The sequence below is a fragment of the Taeniopygia guttata genome, chromosome Z (genome assembly GCF_048771995.1).
Source record: "Taeniopygia guttata chromosome Z, bTaeGut7.mat, whole genome shotgun sequence".
Classification (NCBI taxonomy): domain Eukaryota; kingdom Metazoa; phylum Chordata; class Aves; order Passeriformes; family Estrildidae; genus Taeniopygia; species Taeniopygia guttata.
The window spans coordinates 47362711-47381682 of NC_133063.1; the positions used below are offsets into that span (position 1 = coordinate 47362711).

The 18972-nt window shown below is 58.9% G+C and overlaps 2 protein-coding genes across 3 annotated transcripts; one reads left to right on the forward strand and one right to left on the reverse strand.

Annotated features, from left to right (window-relative positions):
• The first annotated feature begins 1370 nt into the window (after nucleotides 1-1370).
• Nucleotides 1371-13888, forward strand: TESK1 (testis associated actin remodelling kinase 1). Of its 2 annotated transcripts, none has more exons than XM_032744263.3 (10): nucleotides 1371-1792; nucleotides 8522-8643; nucleotides 8776-8824; nucleotides 9075-9194; nucleotides 9947-10029; nucleotides 10367-10457; nucleotides 10703-10786; nucleotides 11242-11331; nucleotides 11496-11646; nucleotides 11878-13888. In XM_032744263.3, the coding sequence occupies exons 1-10, from the start codon at nucleotides 1574-1576 to the stop codon at nucleotides 12918-12920; spliced, it is 2052 nt and encodes a 683-aa protein (XP_032600154.3). In that variant the 5' UTR covers nucleotides 1371-1573; the 3' UTR covers nucleotides 12921-13888. The 2 variants fall into 2 exon arrangements, with proteins under 2 accessions (XP_032600154.3, XP_030113831.4); XM_030257971.4 differs by having other exon boundaries at nucleotides 1372-1792; nucleotides 9048-9194.
• A 248-nt stretch (nucleotides 13889-14136) lies between these two features.
• LOC100219422 (B-cell differentiation antigen CD72) lies at nucleotides 14137-18936 on the reverse strand. The gene is made up of 8 exons (XM_002190540.5): nucleotides 18673-18936; nucleotides 18498-18587; nucleotides 18200-18286; nucleotides 17403-17717; nucleotides 17015-17163; nucleotides 16498-16649; nucleotides 15440-15607; nucleotides 14137-15113 (listed from the first exon to the last, which is right to left on the reverse strand). The coding sequence occupies exons 1-7, from the start codon at nucleotides 18749-18751 to the stop codon at nucleotides 15469-15471; spliced, it is 1011 nt and encodes a 336-aa protein (XP_002190576.5). The 5' UTR covers nucleotides 18752-18936; the 3' UTR covers nucleotides 14137-15113; nucleotides 15440-15468.
• Nucleotides 18937-18972: the final 36 nt, after the last annotated feature.

An 18972-nucleotide genomic window follows, 5' to 3' on the forward strand; every position in this document is an offset into this window, starting at 1 on the left:
TGGAGTGGTACTGGTGAGGAAAAGGATGGCTCAGACACCATGAGACAGGGACTGGCAGAGCCCTGTCCCCATGCTCTTCCTCCCTACATGTGGGAAACTTGCCCTGCACAAACCCACTCCCTCTGAAGGCCTGGAAGAGCAGGAATACCATGAATTCCTAGGGGGAGGGCAGGGCACTGTTCCCATTATAAATAAATGGGCGCCTCAGTTCCCTGCTCTAGCCCACAAGGTTGTTCTCCCTCCTGAGACAAGGAAGAAAACCCAGCTCATGGTCCAATGGTTTATGTTGTGCTTGGTAGCACCTGGAGTCAAGCACTGGCAAAAAAATGCCACACCAAGAGATACTCTATGTAGCTTATTTTTCCATCAGGAAAATCAGCCAGAGTGATGCAGGGCATGTGCAGCCAGTCCTACCACTCAGGGAAACAGCTGGAGCAAAGCTGTTTGAGGGGAACTGCAGAGTCAGAGTTGTGGCAGCACCCAGAGAGGTGGCTGGGGCAGGGCTGGGCCAGCACAGGCAGGTGGATGCCAAGGAGAGTGTCAGCAAAATGTGTGGGACTGAGCAAGGGCAGATCCAGCTGCAGAAAGTCCCTGGGCAGGAAGGACAGGACGGATCAGCCGCAGAGCAGGCAAAAGGCCTGAGGTAGGGGAGCAGCAAGCAGAAGAAAACCAGGGAGAAGTGGAAGAGCTCAGGAGAACAAGGAAGGCGAAAGGGTGCAACAGGCAGCGGGCATGCTGTCACGGAGAGGCTGCACTTCCCTGCTCCTCCGGAGGACAGATCCAGTGCCCCTAGGACACCACCCAGGCTGGATGCAAGGAGAGAATCAGAGCCCCTGATCCAAGGGGCAGAGATCCAAGCCTATACCAACGGGGCTCAAACTGCCAACAGCTACCTGTGTGGGGCAACTGGTCCCACGATACTGTATAGGGTGGGGCTGGATATATGGAGAGATCAGATCTCCATGCCTTTTGTCCATCCATCAGGGACTGGGTGCTACGAAGACAAAGAGAGTCCCGTAGCTAAACAGGGAATCCTGGCAGGGCCCAGGGAAGAAACGAAGTTCCGCACCTACACTGTGCATCCAGGTGGGACGCAGGGGAGGAACACTCCCACGGCTGTAAGGCGCATCCAGGGGTTGGGGACAGTCAAAGCCCTGTGTCCGTGGGGTGTGCCCGAGCTGTGCCCCGGGATCTCAAGGCCTCACAGCACACCCTGGCGCGCAGGGAGACTCTCTCTCAGCACCCACCGGAGGCCGGTGCGGGTGGATGCGGACCTCGGGGCGTGCGGGATAGCGCGCTGCCCGCCGGGGCGGGGCGGGGCAGGGCGGTGGGGGGGGTCTCCTGCCGGGCTCGGCGGCGACGCCGGCTGTCCCCGCCCCAGCCCCGCCCGCCGGTGCCAGCGCTTGGGGCGGCGGAGGCGCAGCGCCGGGCCGCGGCAGGGGTCGTGGGGCGCCGGCGCCGGGCCATGAGCGCGGAGCGCCCCGGAGCGCCGCCCGCCCCGCGCCGCCGCCGCCGCCGCCGCCGCCGCTAGCATCGCCCCGGGGGCCGCGCGGCTGCCCCGGCGGGGATGTGAATGGCGCTGGGGGTGCTCGGCGGGACCGACATGGAGTGGGAGAAGCTGCCGCGGCGGCCCGGGGAGGGCGAGGGGGAGGCGGCGGGGCCGTGGCCGGGCTGCGGGCGGCTGCGGCCCTCCTCGTACCGGGCGCTGCGCAGCGCCGTCTCCACCCTGGCGCGCATCGACGACTTCTACTGCGAGAAGATCGGAGCCGGCTTCTTCTCCGAGGTCTTCAAGGTGTGCGAGGCGGGAGCGGGGATGGCGGACCGCGGGGCATCCCGCCGGGATCGGGCGTCCCCCGGGACCGCGGCAGCAGCGCAGCCCCGGCCGCGCCCTCGGCTGGGGACTGTGATCCCCCCTCCAGCCCCGGCCGCCGGGCCAGGCTGGGGCTGTTGGAGGCCGTGCCGTGCGGAGGGGACGCGGGGACTCCGCCGCTGGCCCCGTCCCGGCCGGGGCGTTGTGCCTCCATCCCCCCGAGCTGGGGGAGGGGAGCGCCGGCTCTGTTTACAGCTGGGGAGGCTGAGCGCTCCGAGCGCTGCCCCGTGGGTTGTGCGGGGGGTCGGGTGGCGGGCAGCCGAGCCCCGGGACCCCTGTCAAAAGGCTGGACAACCGAGCCTGCCCGGGGTGTGCCTGTGCCAGGGAATCCAGGTAGTGTTCCTAGCCACTCCAAGGTGATGTCCGGCGTTGCTGGGCCTGCTGAGCCCGTGATGTGCAGGATTCCCCACGGGATCCCCACGAAGGTGTTTGGATGTGGGACAGGGGTGTGACGCCGTAGAAGAGCACGGGGCTGACTCCTGGCTGAGCCCCCAGAGCTGTCTTTGTCCTCCATCCTCTCTGGGACTGTCAGGGTGGGGATGCTGTGTGTGGCCCGTGCCCGGCATAGGGGAGTGTGAGTGCTGGTGGGGAGCTTAGTGTCTCCAACAGTGAGGCAGAGAGAGGTGCATGGTGGCAATATCCTGCCGTGCCAGTGCACTGCTGCTGGGGGCGAAGGGCTGTGCCTCGGTTTCACCACTACCTCTCCCGGCGGAGGGGAGGTGTGTGCATGTGTTTGTTTTGATCCTCAACATCAGTTAATCAACCATAAGCCTCTGGGCTAGGACTGCCCTTAAGTGGTGATCTAGTGGCTTCATATCCCTCAAAGAGTGGCTTAGGGCTGGGCACACTAAATGCCACCACAGTCACTGAGGTCACAGGCAGCACAACCATTAGGGCATTCATATCCTGGCTGTACCCTGGGGTCTCTCTCCAGCCCTGACACCATTCCCCACTCAGCAGGGATATTCCAAGACCTGTCTCCTCTTCAGCCACAAAAGAGATGTCCTGTGAGGGGCCATGGAGAATGTGCAGAAAGGTCCCTCTCCTCCATGCTCCCTCCTGGAGCTCCCGGTGGATCCATGACCTCCCTGCTGGCTGGGTTCCTGCTATTGATCTCTGGCTTGGAGTGCACAGCAACACCTTGGAGCAGAGGGAGGCATTTAATAATGTCGGGCGTGGATATGGCTATTTAATAATGGATGCTCCCGTGTCTCAGCGAGGCCACGGCCTCGCTGTTTGTTTTTCCAGTCTCTATGGGAGCCACAAAATGCTCCTTCTCCCATACATTGTTTAGGTTCTTGTGGGGCTGCTGGCATATAGGATTTGGGGGTTTGGTGAAGGTTGAGGGGTGGGAAGGGGATCAGGATCAGTAGTCGACATGTGTGCATGGTGGCAAGGAAGCAGGAATGGGAGGGGGCCAGATGGGGCTTTGTGCTCGTGCGGTGGGTTGAGTCCAAGAGCTCAGCAGGATGGTGGGGTAAGCCTGGGATCTGAGCTGGGGTTTGGCCGCCAGAGCCTGTGAGGAGAACAGAGCTTGGCAGGGCAGCCCAGGACCCATTTTCCTCCCACCTCCCTTGTTCCTTCTGTAGCTTTCCAAGGCTGTGGGCACTTGAATCTGCTCTGTGTGGCTGCTGAGCCGTACGTCATTCCAGCCTTGGAGGGTGAGGGGGACAGGGAGGGGACCTTGACATCTCTGCCCTTGTACAGGTAGCTCAGTCCTGGTGTGGATCTGAACCAGGGTCAGGCAGGGTGCTGACAAGCATCTGACTCTTCTCAGCATTAAAGCCAAAGAGCTCAGTGTTCCAAGCCCTGGTGTGTCCCAAGCTAGCCCCTCCAGTCAAGCACCTCTCTCAGAAAGGTTGTACAGAGCAAACAGGAGACACCAGTGACAAGAAGCTGCTCTTTTTCATGGCGCTTGTTCATAGCTGATCCCCCACTGTGCTGCAGAGCAGGGCTGTTTTCCCTCTGGAGCAGCTGGTTCTCATTGCCTTTCCCTGTGCAATTTCGGAGGCACAAGCCCCCCCATTTTCTCAGATACACAGACATTGCAGGAAGCCACCTCTCTAATTCCAATTGACTGAGCAGATTGAGCCAGGTCTGTTTGTGCCAGAGATTTTCTCTAGCCCTTAAACCACTGTTGCATCTCTCCCCCAAATCCCTCTCTTACTTTCCCGTGTGCTGTCTGCAGCAGACTCAGGGGCTGTGGGCAGCATCCTTGAGGCTGTATTCAGAGGCCTTCACCCATCTGAATCTCAGCCTCATGCCGTGATGTTGCACATCCTCTTGGAAATGCCATCTCCCAGGGTGCAGCTCTGTGATGTGCTCTGTCCATCACCCCATTTCCATGGCATTTTGTATGTGTGTGTGTTTGTGTGGTTCAGCAGCTCTCAGAATGAGCAGAGCTCACAAGAGGGTTTTGGTGTCACTGTCGCTTGCCCATCTCTGCTCTCTTCCCCGCTAACCTTTGGGGTTTTCTATTTACTTCCAATTTTCCGGTGCAACTAATGGAGCAAGTCCCTTCGTCTTATCTGCTGCCCTTTATCAGGGACCTTGCCTTGTTTTACAAAGCAGAATGAAGCAGCATGACACTGATGGGGAAACTTAGGCAAGCAGGGAGGAAGTAAATTAGCCAAGGTCAGCCAGCCATGGCAAGGCTGGGAGCAGCCCTGGACCCGCAGTTGCCGCTTCGGAGTCCTGGGCACAGGAAACAAGTTGTGCTGGCCAGCTGGAGACATGCCAGCTCCTCTCCTGCCCTGTCACAGGGCATGCTCCAGCCTTGCCAGTCAAGCCAGGCAGTGATCTGCCACCACTGTGTAACACTGGCACTGCCCTGGCTCCTGGTGTGCCCACAGTGCCGCTCCTGGGAGAACAGGAGGTGGGGGTTGCTGATGCTCGAACACCCTCCAGGAGCAGGTGCTGTGTCTCTTCCTCAGAGAAAGTCTGTCTTGACTGATTCTGCCTTTTCCATTTGATGAGCACGTTTTCCAGTCCTACCCAGTTGTGTTCCTGGGATTCCTGTGAGCTCGGATGCAGTTGTTGTGGGTGGCTGTCGGGTTACCAGTAGCACTGCTATCTCCCTTACCCCCCTCCTGTCTTCCCCTCAGAACTCTCTGGGGTGATGGGTGCAGGATGGTGTCCCTGTGTGACTGTGCCTTGCTTGTGTGGGGCAGGGGAGCAAGGGAATATGCAGAGAGTGGGGCTGTGTGCCAGGCCATCTCCAGTGCAGGCTGCAGGGGGGATGGCTGCTGAGACCTCCAGATGGGGGGATGTCAAGGAGCTTTGCCCCATGTCTAGATGGGAGTGCAGGCTGTGGGGAGGGAGCAGGCCGTCTGCTTGCTCTGATTAGCATGTTCTTTAAATAAGACTCTAATTTCCGCTGTTAAAAGAGCTCAGATCCCTTGTGCCCAGGCTGGGGCTGCCGCCAGCCCGGCCCATCCCCCAGCCCTGTGTGCTGGCGGGAGATGGGATGGGGACCAACGTGCCATGGCACCCTGGCTCAGCCGCAGGAACCCCGTGAAGTGCCCAGTGGACCAGCCATGTGGGATGCCAGGGAGCATCGGTGAGGGGTGAGAACTTGCCTGTTTCCTGTGTGGGGAGCAGTGCCTTGCCCTCCCCTGCAGCCCCACATGGCTGCCCAGCTGAGCTCAGCTCCCAGGAATGTGCTGGGATTCCTGGGCACCATGCCAGAGTGCATGAGAGAGGCGAGAGGGGACACCTTCCTGCCCGAGGAGGTTGTGCTGCCTGCTGCCTTCTCTGGATGTTGGTGAGGAGGGAAACCTCCTTAGTGGGGGGCTTCAAGCCTCCTGCAGTCATGGCTGATGCCCTTTGCTGCTGTCTCTGTGTCAGAGGGTGGCCAGGGTGCTGGGCTGGTGCTAGCACCTGGACAGACTGGGTAAACTGGCCAGTGCCTGTGGGAGTCATGGAAAGGGTGCATAACTCCTTCCCTGCTGTCCCAGGTGTGGGCTGTCCTTGAGCTGTCCCAGGTGTGGGCTCTCCTTGCAGGGGAGATGGCAGAACAGGGCCTCTCAGGTGTGCTCATTAGACAGCCTCAAGGACATCATGCCCGGTGGGGATGGAGTCACAGAAAAAGACATTGGAGCAGGGCTGTACTGGACAGGAGCTCTTGGGATCCCCGGGATAATTCCTGAAGAAGCAGCTTTCACCAGACCTTCCTTCTCCCAGGCTGCCTCTCCTCCAATCTTAAGGTGTCCAACCCCATGTGACTGCACTCAGACCTCACTCAGCCTATTCCAATGGCAGGTGGCTTTTTAATGAGGACTTAAGCCACCCAACCCTGTGGGGCTGAGCTGGTGCCCACCAGATGCTGCTCCCTGATGCAGGGCTGCTGCTGGTGGCAGGGAGCTGGCCAGCCCTACAGCATATAGCCACCAAGTGCCAGCACTGTGCATGCCGCACAGCATTCCTGATGTGGGCGCGTGGCGCCAGAGCCTTGCCACCTCCAGCCATCCCAGCGGGGATGAGTCTGCCTGCCCCACTGAGCCAGGTCCTGCTGTCTGGCAGCTGCTGGTGCCAGCCAAACTGACCGAGCCAGTCCTGCCAGCCCGTCATGGCATGGGAAGGGAAGGAAGCACTGCCACAAGGAGAGTGGGGCAGGAATGATAGGTTTTGCTGAGCAGCACCCAGTGCCAGAGGCTTGGCAAGGCTGCGGATTCTGCCGGCCTTGTCCAGGCTCTGCCTTCCTCAACCCCCATGGGGAGCTGGAGGGAACCAAGGAAGAATGTGCCCAGCCTGCTTTGGTCACACAGGCCACTTCCTTTAAGCCTGCACTGAAGCCTGGCTGAGAGCCCAGTTTTTCTTTCTGGTGCTGCCCTCTCCTGTCCCACCTACAGGGATGGGGTGGAGGAAAGATGGGTGAGATGGGGTGGGATTGCCCCTTGCCCTTAGTCTAGGTGTGACCAAGGAGTCCTAGGGCATCAGGATGGCGTTGGCAGCAGTTCTAGGTGCTGCTGGGCAGTGGTGAGCAGGGCAGTGAGCACAGGGAGGATTTGGAGCACCATTAGATGGAGTGCTCTGGGTGCTTCCCACAGCAGGCACTGCAGTTTAACCCTGGGACAGGCTCTCCCTGAACCCAGGAGCTCAGTATGTCAGTGCTCAGCAAGGAGGAGGCATGGGGAAATCCACCCTCCCTTCTCCCTGCAGTATGGTGGGGTGCCAGGATAGGGGCTTGTGGTGGCAGGTGTCCGGGGTGTCCCCTTCCCACTCATCCAGGGTCCATTCTGAGCTCTGCTGTCGCATGGCCTCTGTTGGTGGGTCAGGAGTGCCAGCTGGCTGTCTGGAGCTGGCTGGAGGTGACGCAGGTGTAACTGGAGCGGGGTGCCCACAGGCAGGTGTCTGCTGAATTATTCAAAGCCTCTCCATGAGCTGAATGAGCTGATGGTGGCACAGCACAGATATTGCCTCTCACTTCCACTCTGACTGGGACTGGTTTGGCATCAGTGCACACAGACATGTAGAAGGACCTTCACAGAGCACTCATTTTCCCCAGGGCCTTTTGAAGGGATGTGCTGCTGCCCATCCCCTGGGTGTTTTCTGCTGGATAGATCCCCATCATGGCATGCACCCCAGGAGCAGTGGGGTGAGAGGAGAGCCCTGGAGGGGCCAGCATGCCAGCCTTCCTCTGTTGTGGTGGGGACAAGGGCCAAGCTGCGAGCAGGATAGGGGTGCTGGGGATCCTGCCTCCAGCCAACTCCCTGTGTTTTGCCTGGGATGGCAATCCCTGACATGAGGGGTGTTGTGGGGCTGGCCAGGGGCTGGCACCAGCTCAGCAGCCTCAACAAGCATTGACTAAAAAGGAGAAGAGCAGGGAGCTGACGGCAGCACTGAGGAATGCCTGCGCCTCCGTGCACAGCTCTGTGTGTGCTGGGGGGCAGCTGGGATCCACTGGGTTGTCCCCCCGGGCAGCTGCTGCTCCAAGGCAGAGTTGGCATCCCACCCCCAGCACCTGCTCAGGAGGGGACCCTCAGCACTGGTTTGGCCCCCCCATAACACTCAGGGCATCCCATGCTCTTCCCTTGCCCTGCACATGCCAGGGAGCTGCAGATGGACAGGGTGTCCGTGCTTGGCCATGCTCCAGCTGCTGTTCTTGGCAGCAAACCAGGCACCTAGATCGCATGACAGTGTCCGACTGGGGCTGGCTAAATATACAGCTCATCCAGGCTCCATGCCCTAACAGACTAGGTCAAGCACTACAGCTGGCCACACCTAGAGTTGGTTCTGAGGGGCAGTGTAGCCCCTCTTTTCTCCACCCCATGCTGGTAGGGTCTGGCTGGGTGTTGCTGACCCACAGCAAGTCCTCCCTGATGTTCCTCAGTACTGTACCTGCTTGTTCCTACAGTAGAGCTGGGCTCATGGCTTATATGGGAGCTGTTGCTTCTCGGGAGTTCAGGGCAGTGTAGCATTGTGGAGGGAGCATGACAAGCAGGGTGCCTCAGGAAGGATGGGGCTGTGTGTCATCATTACTGGGAGTGCTTGGAGATGTGGGGAAACTGCCCCCCTAGCCCTAGTGGTCCCTGGGGTGCCACGGGATGCTTAGCTCCCCTCTCTGGGCTGGGGCGGGAGCCAGGTGAAGCCTGGTGTCCATGGGGGCTGCAGAGGTACGTGGGGCTCAGCCTTCCCTGCGTCCCCCTCCAGGTGCGGCACCGCCAGTCGGGGCAGATCATGGTGCTGAAGATGAACAAGCTGACCAGCAACCGGGGCAACATGCTGCGGGAGGTGCAGCTGATGAACCGCCTCTCGCACCCCAACATCCTCAGGTAGGACCTGCTTCCTCACTGCCGGCCCCCACCTTTTCCCTAGCCTGGGGGTTTGGAGCTACTGCTGACACTGGACAAGCTCTTGGGGCTAGTCCCTGCCACAGCCACCCTCAGGTCCCTTCTGTCTCACAGGTTTATGGGGGTGTGTGTGCACCAGGGACAGCTGCATGCACTGACAGAGGTAAGAGTATGGCAACAGCCATGAGTCTCGGGGGTCCTGCAAGCCTGGGGAAGGGACAGGGATACCTATGGGGACACATTCTTGGCCTGTGCCGTGTGCAGGCAAGTCCTACTGGGAGGCTGGCGTGTGGGGTGGTTGGAATATGCATTAGGATGAGAGATGGGCATGCAGTGCTATGGGGGGAAGGGGTGCTGTGATACAATGGCCCAGCTCTTCTCATCAGTACATCAACGGTGGGAACCTGGAGCAGCTGCTGGACAGCCCTGTGCCCCTCTCTTGGTCTATGCGTGTCAAGCTGGCCCTCGACATCGCCCATGGCCTACGCTACCTGCACTCCAAGGGCATTTTCCACCGTGACCTCACCTCCAAGGTACTGTGCAGCTTTCAGGGGTCACTTGCGGCTGTCCCCCGTCCCTCCCCGGCCCCCCGGGACCCCTCCAGCTAGCTGTCCCCTCAGGGAACCAGGGTTTGCCGCGGTCCCACTGCACTGGGCTCACCAGGCAGCGGCTGGGTTAGCACGGTCTGAGCGGCGGTGCGCCTCGGTCGCCGCAAGGAGTCAAGATAAAGAGACGAAGAGAGGTCAGTTGTATGCAGTCCAGAAAGATTGTATTGCCTGAACAGTTGCAAGGACAAAAGACCCTGGGCTACTGCCCAGATACAGTTTTATACAGCAAAATTAAGAGATAAGGTCTAAACAATAGAGACACTGTTCAGCATGGGCTCATCAGAACCTCCCCATGGGTCAGGTCCAATGGGAACTGCTCAGGGGTGGGGAGAAGGGGGTTTACATAAAGATGCTGAAGCGAAACTTTCCCGAAACAATGGGGCATACATAAATGTATCTTTTCCTCATACCTAAATGTATCTTTTCCTCAGTTTCCAATTCCCAAGGCCTTTCTAAATCCCTTCCTCCACACTACCGCGCCAGCGCGATAGCAACAGTACTGGATGTTCCAAGGCACCACATTGCCCTTGCTGTCCCATACCGGTGTTGCAGCCTTGCTGCCCCAGGCATGGAGAGCTGGGGAGCAGGAGGCTGTGATGTGCTGGGGCATCCTGAAACCGGTGGCCAGGGAGGTAGGGCTGGTGCACTTGGTGTGACAGGTCCTCCTGTGCCCACAGAACTGCCTGGTGCGCTGCGAGGCCAGTGGCTACACAGCTGTAGTGGGTGACTTCGGCTTGGCAGAAAAGATCCCCACCTACAGGTATGTGGGCAGCAACCACCTGTCTATCCCCGTCCCTGGAGCCCACTCAGAGCAGTAGCTGGAGAGGGATGGATGTTGGGATGCAGCTAAAAGGGTAGAAATGGGGGTGGTGAGATAGTCCCTGGAAGGGGGGGCTCCAGGAACATTTTGGGAATGGCTAGGAGGGGATGGAGAAGAGGGTGGTGTGACTGGGGAGAGATGAGTTTGTAGAGTGCATGGAAGAGGCTTAGCCCAGGAAGGGAGATGGAGATGGTGATCTGGGCTGCTGCAGCAGGAGGATGGGAGGTTGGACATTTGAGGAACTGGGCAGCCTCTGATATTCCACCATGTCTCCCAGTGAGGGCAGCGAGAAGGAGCCGCTGGCCGTGGTGGGCTCCCCGTACTGGATGGCACCTGAGGTGCTGCGTGGGGAGATCTACAACGAGAAGGTGAGGCTCTTCACTTCTTCACCTGAGGTACTGTGTAGGGCTTTACTCAGGCTTGTGCTGCCTATGGTTTGCAGTATTTGCAGTCCTGGGGTGCACCTAGAGGGAAGGAATTGGGCATCCCTCTAGTGAGAAGGTGCCAGACACCCCGTGTGGCTCTGCAGGGAGGAAGGGCTGTGGCCCTGCAGAGTGGTGGGCACATCACCTTCGGGCTGCAGAGCACCCCCATGACTCCCCACTCTCTACAGGCCGATGTGTTTGCATACGGTATCATCCTGTGCGAGACCATTGCTCGTGTGCCAGCTGACCCCGACTACCTGCCCCGCACTGAGGTGACTCTCTGGGATGGGAACAGGGGGAGCTGTGGGTAGCAGCACTTAGGCTGGGACCACTTCATCAAACAAGGGGGGCCATTCTGATTTGGGCAGAGACCCATGTGCAGGACTGGTCCCACATCTCAGGGCCAGGGTGCTGAGCTCCACTTGCTGCCCAGGGAGGGATGGTCTCTGCTGGTAACCTCAGAACCCAGAGTGAGCCTGAAAAGGAGAACAGGGCAGTTGGATTCAGGCAGAGACCAGAAGTGGTATCTGTGTCCTAGTATCCCCCAACCTTGGCCCAGTTTGGGGTGACATCAGGGTGCTCCCCTGCTGCGTCCCCACTGGGGTGCTTCCAGGTGCACAGTCTTGTGTGACAGTGCAGGGGGGAGGGGGCCAGCTATGTTAGGTTCCCTGGGCCTTGTGGTGCCGCAGGAGACCCAACCTTACTCTTCTTCCTTTTCCTGGTGCAGGATTTTGGTCTGGATGTCACTGCTTTCCGCACCATGGTGGGAATTGACTGCCCAGCAGCCTTCCTCCAGCTGGCTTTTCACTGCTGCAGTGTGAGACTCCCACCTCACTGACTGCCCTTCCCAACCAGGGCAGGCAGGCAGGACAGGCTGCCTTGCCTGCTCACAGGGCGATCAGGGAGCTGCCTCTGCTGTGCAGGGCTCCCTGGGGTGCTTGAGGAGGCACAGACCTGATGGGGAATCCCTCCTGCCCACAGATGGAGCCCACCTCCCGCCCCTCATTCCTGGAAATCACGCAGTGCCTGGAGAGCATCCTGCAGCACCAGCTGGACGCCGAGGGTGCCAGGGCCACCCTGTTTGGCATCGGGGAGAGTATGCCTGCATCTGGAACCGCAGCCACACTCAGTGGTACGTGGGTGCCTCGGGGACAGGCCATAGCAGGGTGTAAAGATGGGGAGTGTGGGGTTTCCCGTCCGATCCCATCAGCTGTAGGGGAAGGAGACAGGGGTGTGTGAGGTCTGTAGGATAGAGCTGGTCCCTGTTCCTCCCTTGGGGGTGCACTCTTACCTTGTTGGGTGCTCAACACCCCACATGGGCAGCTGCTGGCTGCTGGTGAGACTCTCCTGTGCCCATGCCCAGGAGTGGCCAGGAGGTCAGCCAGCCACACCGAGCAGTCTCCCCTGTGTGAGGTGGGGACGCAGCACCTGCAGCCAGACCAGCACCTGTCCCGCAGCCAGTCTGACATGTTCCCTTCCAAGTCTCCCACCCTGCTGTGGCCGCTGGAGACTTACAGCGGGGGCAAGTCCAAGGAGACGTCCCCCCGTGTCAACCCTTTCTCCCAGCGTGAGGACCTCAAGGGGGGGAAGATCAAGCTCTTTGATACGCCGAGCAAGTCGGTCATCTCGCTCACCTTCGACCTGCCGCCCCCCGCCCCGCTGCAGCTCAGCAATCCTGTGACGCCTGAGCCCACCGTGGAGGTGCAGTGTGACTTCTCAGCACCCACCACCAGCCCCCGCAAGTGCCACTCTCTGCCCTCCTCTCCTGAGCTGCCCCACCGCGGGGGCCTGGAGCTGGCTATGGGGTCCTCTCATCCCACTGATGACCCCCAGCCCTCCATCCTCCTTCCTCCCCCAGCGTGGGGAGCAGCCTCCACTCACAGCTCCAGGGCAGAGGAGCAGATGGACTGCAGCCCAGACATCTCTGAGCTGGTGCAGCCCACCCCACTGCCCCTCCACAGCAGCTTCATCTGCACCGCATCCTCGGGCACACAGGCCTGGCAGCCAGACGTGCGGGCCTCCAAAGGGCTCCTCATCAACAACAACCACGTGATGGTCAGCAAACCTCTGGCCTGGGGCAGTGGGCTGGAGCACGGCTTCTCTGAGCTCAGCATCTCCTGTGCAGCAGCACTGGAGCGGACGGAGCGCTCAGCCATGCTGCCTGGGCACAGCTCTGCTGCCATGATGGAGCAGGACGAAGTGCTGCCCTGCCCTGGCTGCTGCCTGAGTCCCTTCAGCTTCAGCTTTGCCTCCATCTGCCACCGGCCAGCGCCCAGCCCGCCTTGCTACCAGAGCCTCAACTGCGAGGCCAAAAGCCTCATCTGCCACGATGGGGGCCAACACCAGAAAGCCCCAGGGCCAGTGCTGGCCGAGCCCAGCCTGAAGCTGCCGGAGGCACAGTCCTAGTGATGGGGAGCCTGGAGAGTGGGGCTGAATCCAGCTGCCCCTTGCACCCCTCTGCAGCCACAGCACTGGGCAGTGCAGGAACCTGGCACATCCCCACGGTCTATCATCACTCAGCACATGGTGGCTACCAGTGGCCATGGTGCCAAGTGCTGTGGCTGCCACGATGCCACCCAGGCACTCAGGCACCCACCGCACCAGGATCAGCCTTGGGGATCTGCAGGGAACCCTGGAGGTGGGCTGGGTCTCTGCTGGGGACCAAAGTGCAATAACACTGCTGCCCTGAGCACTGCCCCAAGCGGCAGGGCTGGTCCCCCGCGGGGGCCACGGGGCTCAAGCCCTGGATCCAGAATCCCCGTTTCCCAAGGGCTCACCCTTCTGCGGGATCTTGCAAAGGGGCATATAATGAGCCTGCTATCTTGGGAGAACTGGGAGTTCCTTGCACCCAGGGGGGTGAGAGGGCCTGGGCTGGGGTAGAGAGGTCAGCGTGCGTATGTGTGTTTTTGGGGATCCTGGGGGGCTGGTGGGTGAACCCATGTGTGTCCACAAGCGTGGGGAGCACACCAGTCCCTGACATGGGGAGAAGAGGGCAGGGGACCGTAGAGGGGCAATGCCTATGGGCAGTGCACGGGGAGGATTGCCAGCACTGGGGTTGTCCCTACCTGACCGATGCTGAGAATTGGGTGCTGAGTCAGAACAGTGCCTCACATCTCCCTGGCACGCAGGTTTGGGAGAAGGATGCTGGCAGAGGGGCCAGGATGCCATCCTGGCATCATGGGGATGGGGCCAGTGGGCAGCACAGTTAGGCTGCCTGGCCCCCTGGCAAGGGTGGGAACCGGCTTTCCTCCCTCCTGCACAATGCACTGGTGAATGCAGAATTCTTTGTGTTTTTTATTATTATTAATAATAATTGCTAGTAATATATACCCAGCTTATTTAAAGTGTTCATTAAAAACTGAATGTCCCAGCAACTCAGACTGCTAGTTCTGTCTCTTGGATGCACATCAGATGTGGGCCCAGAAGGTTGCACAGTCTTGCCTGGGCATTCTGGGGGACTCCTCCAGGACTGCAAACCAACCTGGCTCAGCCCATTATTTCAATTCCCCTAAAGCACCCATCTTGATTGAGATGGCTTCAGACAAATTCCCTTTCATTATTTAGGTTCTTTGGGTTCATGCCCTTGAGTCCGTGTTTGCTGTGGTGTACAAGAAAACAAAGAGCAGACAAACTGTGTCTCTTTATTGCTATCAAGTGAGTCTAGCCAGCAGACAAGACAGACGAGGAACACATGCCTCCTCCTAAAAGCCTGCCGTTAACACCCTTTTGCTCTTCATGCAAGCTTACTCACACAGCAGTTCATCAACTATATATGGCACACACAACCTTATCATAAACCAAGAGCGTTTTCGCCTGGTTGAACATAACTTCCTGTGCTCTCACCTGGCTGCAGTGTTACATCAGGGCTGCTTTGCTTAATCTTCACATGTGCACGTGTGTAGCAGCTATTTAAAGCCCCGATGAGTTGTCTTGCAAAGCGTCAGCCTGCTACAAGTGCGTGAGTTAACTTTTACTTTTGAAAGGTGCAATCACACCATGGAACCCTAAAGGTCATTGTTCTACTTTCTAATTAGCGCAAAAAAAAAAAAAAAAAAATCCCCAAATGTCAGCACAGGCACCAGCCAGTTCGGGCTCAGCTTCCCTCCTTAGGTGCTGAGGCTTTGCCGAGGCCGTTGAGTGCTGGGTGAAAAGCCGTGGTCAAGCTGCTCCTGCGGTGGGGTCAGGCGGAAAATTCCTGCTGTGGGGAGGGGACTGTGTAGGGGTGGGGCTGTGCTATCCCCAGCTCCTGCTCCTGACATGCCAGCACCGCAGCTCTCTCCAGCTGGAGATGTGGCATGGCTCCAACACTATCAGTGCTTGATCCACTCAGCAGCCAGTTTCGAGCTCCCCGCTGCTCAGCAGCCGTTGTGCTCACAAGACCCAAAGTGTCCCATGCGGGTGTGGGGTCGGCTGTGGAGCCTCTACCACTCAGCCAAAGCACATCACCTGGAGGCAAAGGGCCACGGGGCATCAGGACCTGGGAGGAAGGACCTGGGTGGCCCAGGAGCAGTGGGCTGTGGGAGGGAAGTGGTTGTCTGGAATGGATGGGACATCCTGGGCGCAGCAAGGGTGGAGCAGAGGCAGTGCAAGATGCAGGTGCTGCAAGGGAAAGCAGAGGAGGGTGAAGGAGATGCTACCCAGCCTCCACCACATGCAACAGAGCTGGGAAAGCACCTTGCCAAGGGTTTTCCCCCATCTTGTCCCTTTGCTGAGCCACACCTTCAGGTCTTGAGCTACCTCAGACCCAGAATGCCCATGGCAGCAAAGGGATGGAGACAGGTCCCATCCAGCACAGGGAGGTGACTGCACTTCTCTGCCTTTCCAAGGGAGAGGGGCTTACCATGCCCCAGGCAGAGCTGCAGGGCTCCCTGCTTTCCTTGAGGCACACCCCAAAGGACGAGTGTCCCTGACTCAGCAGGACTCACCACAGCAGTGCTGGGGCCAGCAGCCACCATCACTTGAAAGGGAGGCTTGGCCCTGCTGCCTTCTCACAGATCCAGAGGTGCAGGTCACTGGGACCAGTGCACTGGGCAGGTTTGATGCTCCCACGGCTTATTATGGCACAGGTTCCATTTGATTTTGACTGCCACGGCCTGAATGGGGAAACAACACATCAGCCACTGACATGTTCTTTCTACAAACCCTGCTGAGGCAGCTGCGGCTGCTGACAACTGCCTTTTGTACACTGGCAGAGGAGGGGTCAGATGCTGGAGGCAAAGGGGGATCCCCCAGTCCTCCCCTACTGATTTCACAGGCCAAAGCCTCAGCTGATGTATCCCTGCACTTCCCTGGGCAGACTGAGAAATACTGTAAAATGTTTTCAGTGCTTGAGACACCCCCTTCAGCCTCCCCCTTCTCAGCTTCACTGCTGGCAGTTGTTCCATGCCTGCAACAGGGAGAGCCAGGTCCTCCCTGAAGGCACGTGAATGACCAGAGGAGCTGGCCTGAGCCCTGGGTCTGTTCTGGGCACAGCTCCACGGCAGGGCTGAGGATGGAGGGCCAGGTACCCAGAACCTGGCCAGACAGGTTTGTTCCTCCCCAGTGCTCTCAGACACTGCAAGAGGAAGCGACAGTGAGCTGAGGAGGTGGTGCACATGGCAGGGAGGAGCCCAGGATTCTCCACAGACAGGGAGGCTTGATCTCCCTTTGGGGAGGAATCAAGAAGGCATGTGGGGTATAGAGGTGGTGCTCAAACACCTTGCCTAGGGCCCCAAAAAAATCTGGGGTTTCTTCTGTCCGCTCTTGCTGTCTCCTGCTTCACATGCCCTGCATTTTACCCACCCCCTAGTCTTGGCTTTCCATTTCCATGTCCTCTAAGCACCTCATCACACCACTGCACCCACCTTCCCTCAGTCCCTGCTGCTATGACGCTCTTTGTTTTCAAGGGCCTGTGCCTGTAACTGGGTACTGGTGGGACTTAAAACACTTCCTAGAGCCATGCCAGAGGACAGGAGTTTTGGGAAGAGGCAGTGCTGCCACATACCTTTCATAAAGGGAGCCGTCCACCCAGAACCAGGCCTCTGAGGCCCCCTCACCCTCTGGGTCCTCTTCCTCCAGCCAGCCATAGTCATACCAAGGAAAACTGCCCTTCTGCAACCCAATCCAGTATGGGACATCTGCATTCTTCAGGAAGGTCTGGAGAAGAAGAAAAAGTGCTTTTATATAGTATGGAATAAAACCTGGAAAAGCATATTTTTCATATGTATTCCATACTATAGTACTGCCATACTATATGCTTCAAAGGGGGGCGATCATCTCCCCAGGGAGCCCCTTGAGTCAGGACAGCTGAGCAGCCCTGGTGCCCTGCTCCAGCCTGGGGAACATCCAGGGATGCCAAAGCCTTTCTATCCCATGTCAACCACCAGATATGTGCTCCAGAGAACTGCCTTGCACCCTCCAATGTTTTGGCAGGACAGGGGCCCCCAGAACCATGCTAGCCCATCTGGGGACATCATGGCTGGATACAGCATCTCCTGCCCTCAGCTCCCCCAGCACCCTACCGGCACAGTCCAACGACTCCAGGATTTGGTGACCAGGAGCTGAGAATATGTCTTCTCACACTCATCTCTGCTGTCTTCCCATGTCTTCTTCTCCGAGGAGATGAAGAGGCACTTGCCCCTGTACAGCAGCCAGCCAGAAGGACAGCAATCTATGGGTAGGGGCACAGCTGAGGGGCTTGCTCAGACACAGATACCCCAGGGGGTAAGAAGGAACAGCCCCACACCTTCCCAGCAGACATCACAGGCTCAGTGTCTGCTCTGGGCATTGCTTCAGCTCTTGGACCACCCTGTCCCCACCATGTGGTCAAAAAAGCCAGTACTTGCCCCTTGGCACCTGCTGAGCGGTGCCAGTTACCCAGAGTACCCCCTCCCTTCTCCACCACCCTACCTATAGCTGTGCAGGAGCGCAGGAGGGCCACGGTGCTCTCGCTGTTGTTGAGCCTCCCCTGCACCTCCTGCACCTCCCTCTCTGTCCTGCTCAGGACCCCCGTGACGCGACGTAGCTCCATGTTCAGTCTGTCCAGCTCCAGCTGGCTGATGTTGCCCTCGTGCCACGCTCGCTGCAGCTCTTCTCTGGCCCGTGCCAGCTCCAGCTGTGTGTGCTCCAGGCTCTGCTCCTGCACCCTCAGCTCCTGTGACAGGCGGCCCTGCTCGGCCATGTGCTCACGGGAGGAGTCCTGCAGGCTGCGGGTGACCTGCCAGTCTGGGGACAGGGTGGGTGAGCTGGACATGGGCATGGGACAGTTTGGATGTGGAACTGACCCTGCTTAAGGGAGGTGGGATGGGCAGGGCAAGGCAGAGAATTATCCATGATGAATGGGAAAAGATGGGAAGGAAGGACACAGCAGGGAAGTGTACAGTTAAGGATTGGGCATGATCTGGCAGGGGAGAGCAGGACAAGGTAGGATGGGGCATAGGACCAGACACAGCAGGTTAAGGGCAGGGAGAGTGCAGCAATAATGAGGCTGGACAATGCCAGGATGGGAAAGAAAAGGAGCAGAAATTGCAAGTAATGGTGTGAGGGATGTGCGAGGGATATAGGCCAGCTTGTGGCAGACAGGGCACAGGGACTTAGCAGTGAGTGTGCATAAGCATGCCTCTATTCACCCACAGTGCCCACCCCAGCCAGATGCCTTCCTGACCCAACCACTCCCTGCCCCAGATGTTCACAATCCTCCAACTCACAGCAAGCCCCCAGGGCCACAGTGGCCACCAGCAGCAGGCAAGTCACCAGCAGACCCACAGGGATGCACCACCGACGGGACCAGCACCCTGCATGACACAACAGACAACAGACATCACCTGAAGAGCTGGAAAACCCCTGACAGCTCCCAGACCTCCTTCTTGGATACAGGCAGGAGAGTGGTGGCATGACAGCACAGATGGCATGGTGTGGGTGATGGGAGTGGGAGGATCCCAAAATACCACCCACAACCTACACCAGAACCATCCTGCGTCTGCTGGAATCCAGCTGGATACTCACCTAGGTTGGGCTCTGCTCCATCCTCATCCTGCCCTGCCAGTGCTGGCTGCATGTTCTCGAAGGGGCTCTCTGCCTCGTTCATGCCAAAGGCTGTTGGAGGAAGGCAGGGGAGAGTAGCTGAGGCCGTGGGGCTGGGCATGGCAGGGACAGTGTGGCAGGGCCAGTGGGCTCTCACCTGCCTCCAGCGCCTGGCTGGCCATGCTCCGGCCTCCCATCACTTTGGCAAACCTCAGATCAGCATAAAGCTGGGCCATGTGGGCAAATGCTGGGCGAGTCCTGAGCCTCGCTGGCTCCTGCTCCACCCTTGGGATGCCTTTCTGAGATGTCCCTGTTCCCGGTGATTGCGCCGTCTCTTGGAGGTGCAAAGGAGAAGTGCAGCCAGCATCTGCAGAAGCAGAAGTTTGCTCTGCACTGTAGCAGATGGGAGTAATGAGGCATGGCTGCGGGGACCAGCACCCTCTCGTTGGTCCCAGAA

Excerpts from the sequence above, each read along its gene's own strand:
- TESK1 (XM_030257971.4), top strand. The coding sequence starts at position 1,574 with ATGGCGCTGGGGGTGCTCGGCGGGACCGACATGGAGTGGGAGAAGCTG. Across the intron at positions 8,644-8,775 it reads TCGCACCCCAACATCCTCAG|GTTTATGGGGGTGTGTGTGC; the intron begins GTAGGACCTGCT and ends TCTGTCTCACAG. Across the intron at positions 8,825-9,047 it reads AGCTGCATGCACTGACAGAG|TACATCAACGGTGGGAACCT; the intron begins GTAAGAGTATGG and ends TCTTCTCATCAG.
- LOC100219422 (XM_002190540.5), bottom strand. The coding sequence starts at position 18,751 with ATGGCCCAGCTTTATGCTGATCTGAGGTTTGCCAAAGTGATGGGAGGC. Across the intron at positions 17,718-18,199 it reads TGTGGCCCTGGGGGCTTGCT|ACTGGCAGGTCACCCGCAGC; the intron begins GTGAGTTGGAGG and ends CCCTGTCCCCAG. Across the intron at positions 17,164-17,402 it reads GCGCTCCTGCACAGCTATAG|ATTGCTGTCCTTCTGGCTGG; the intron begins GTAGGGTGGTGG and ends CCCTACCCATAG.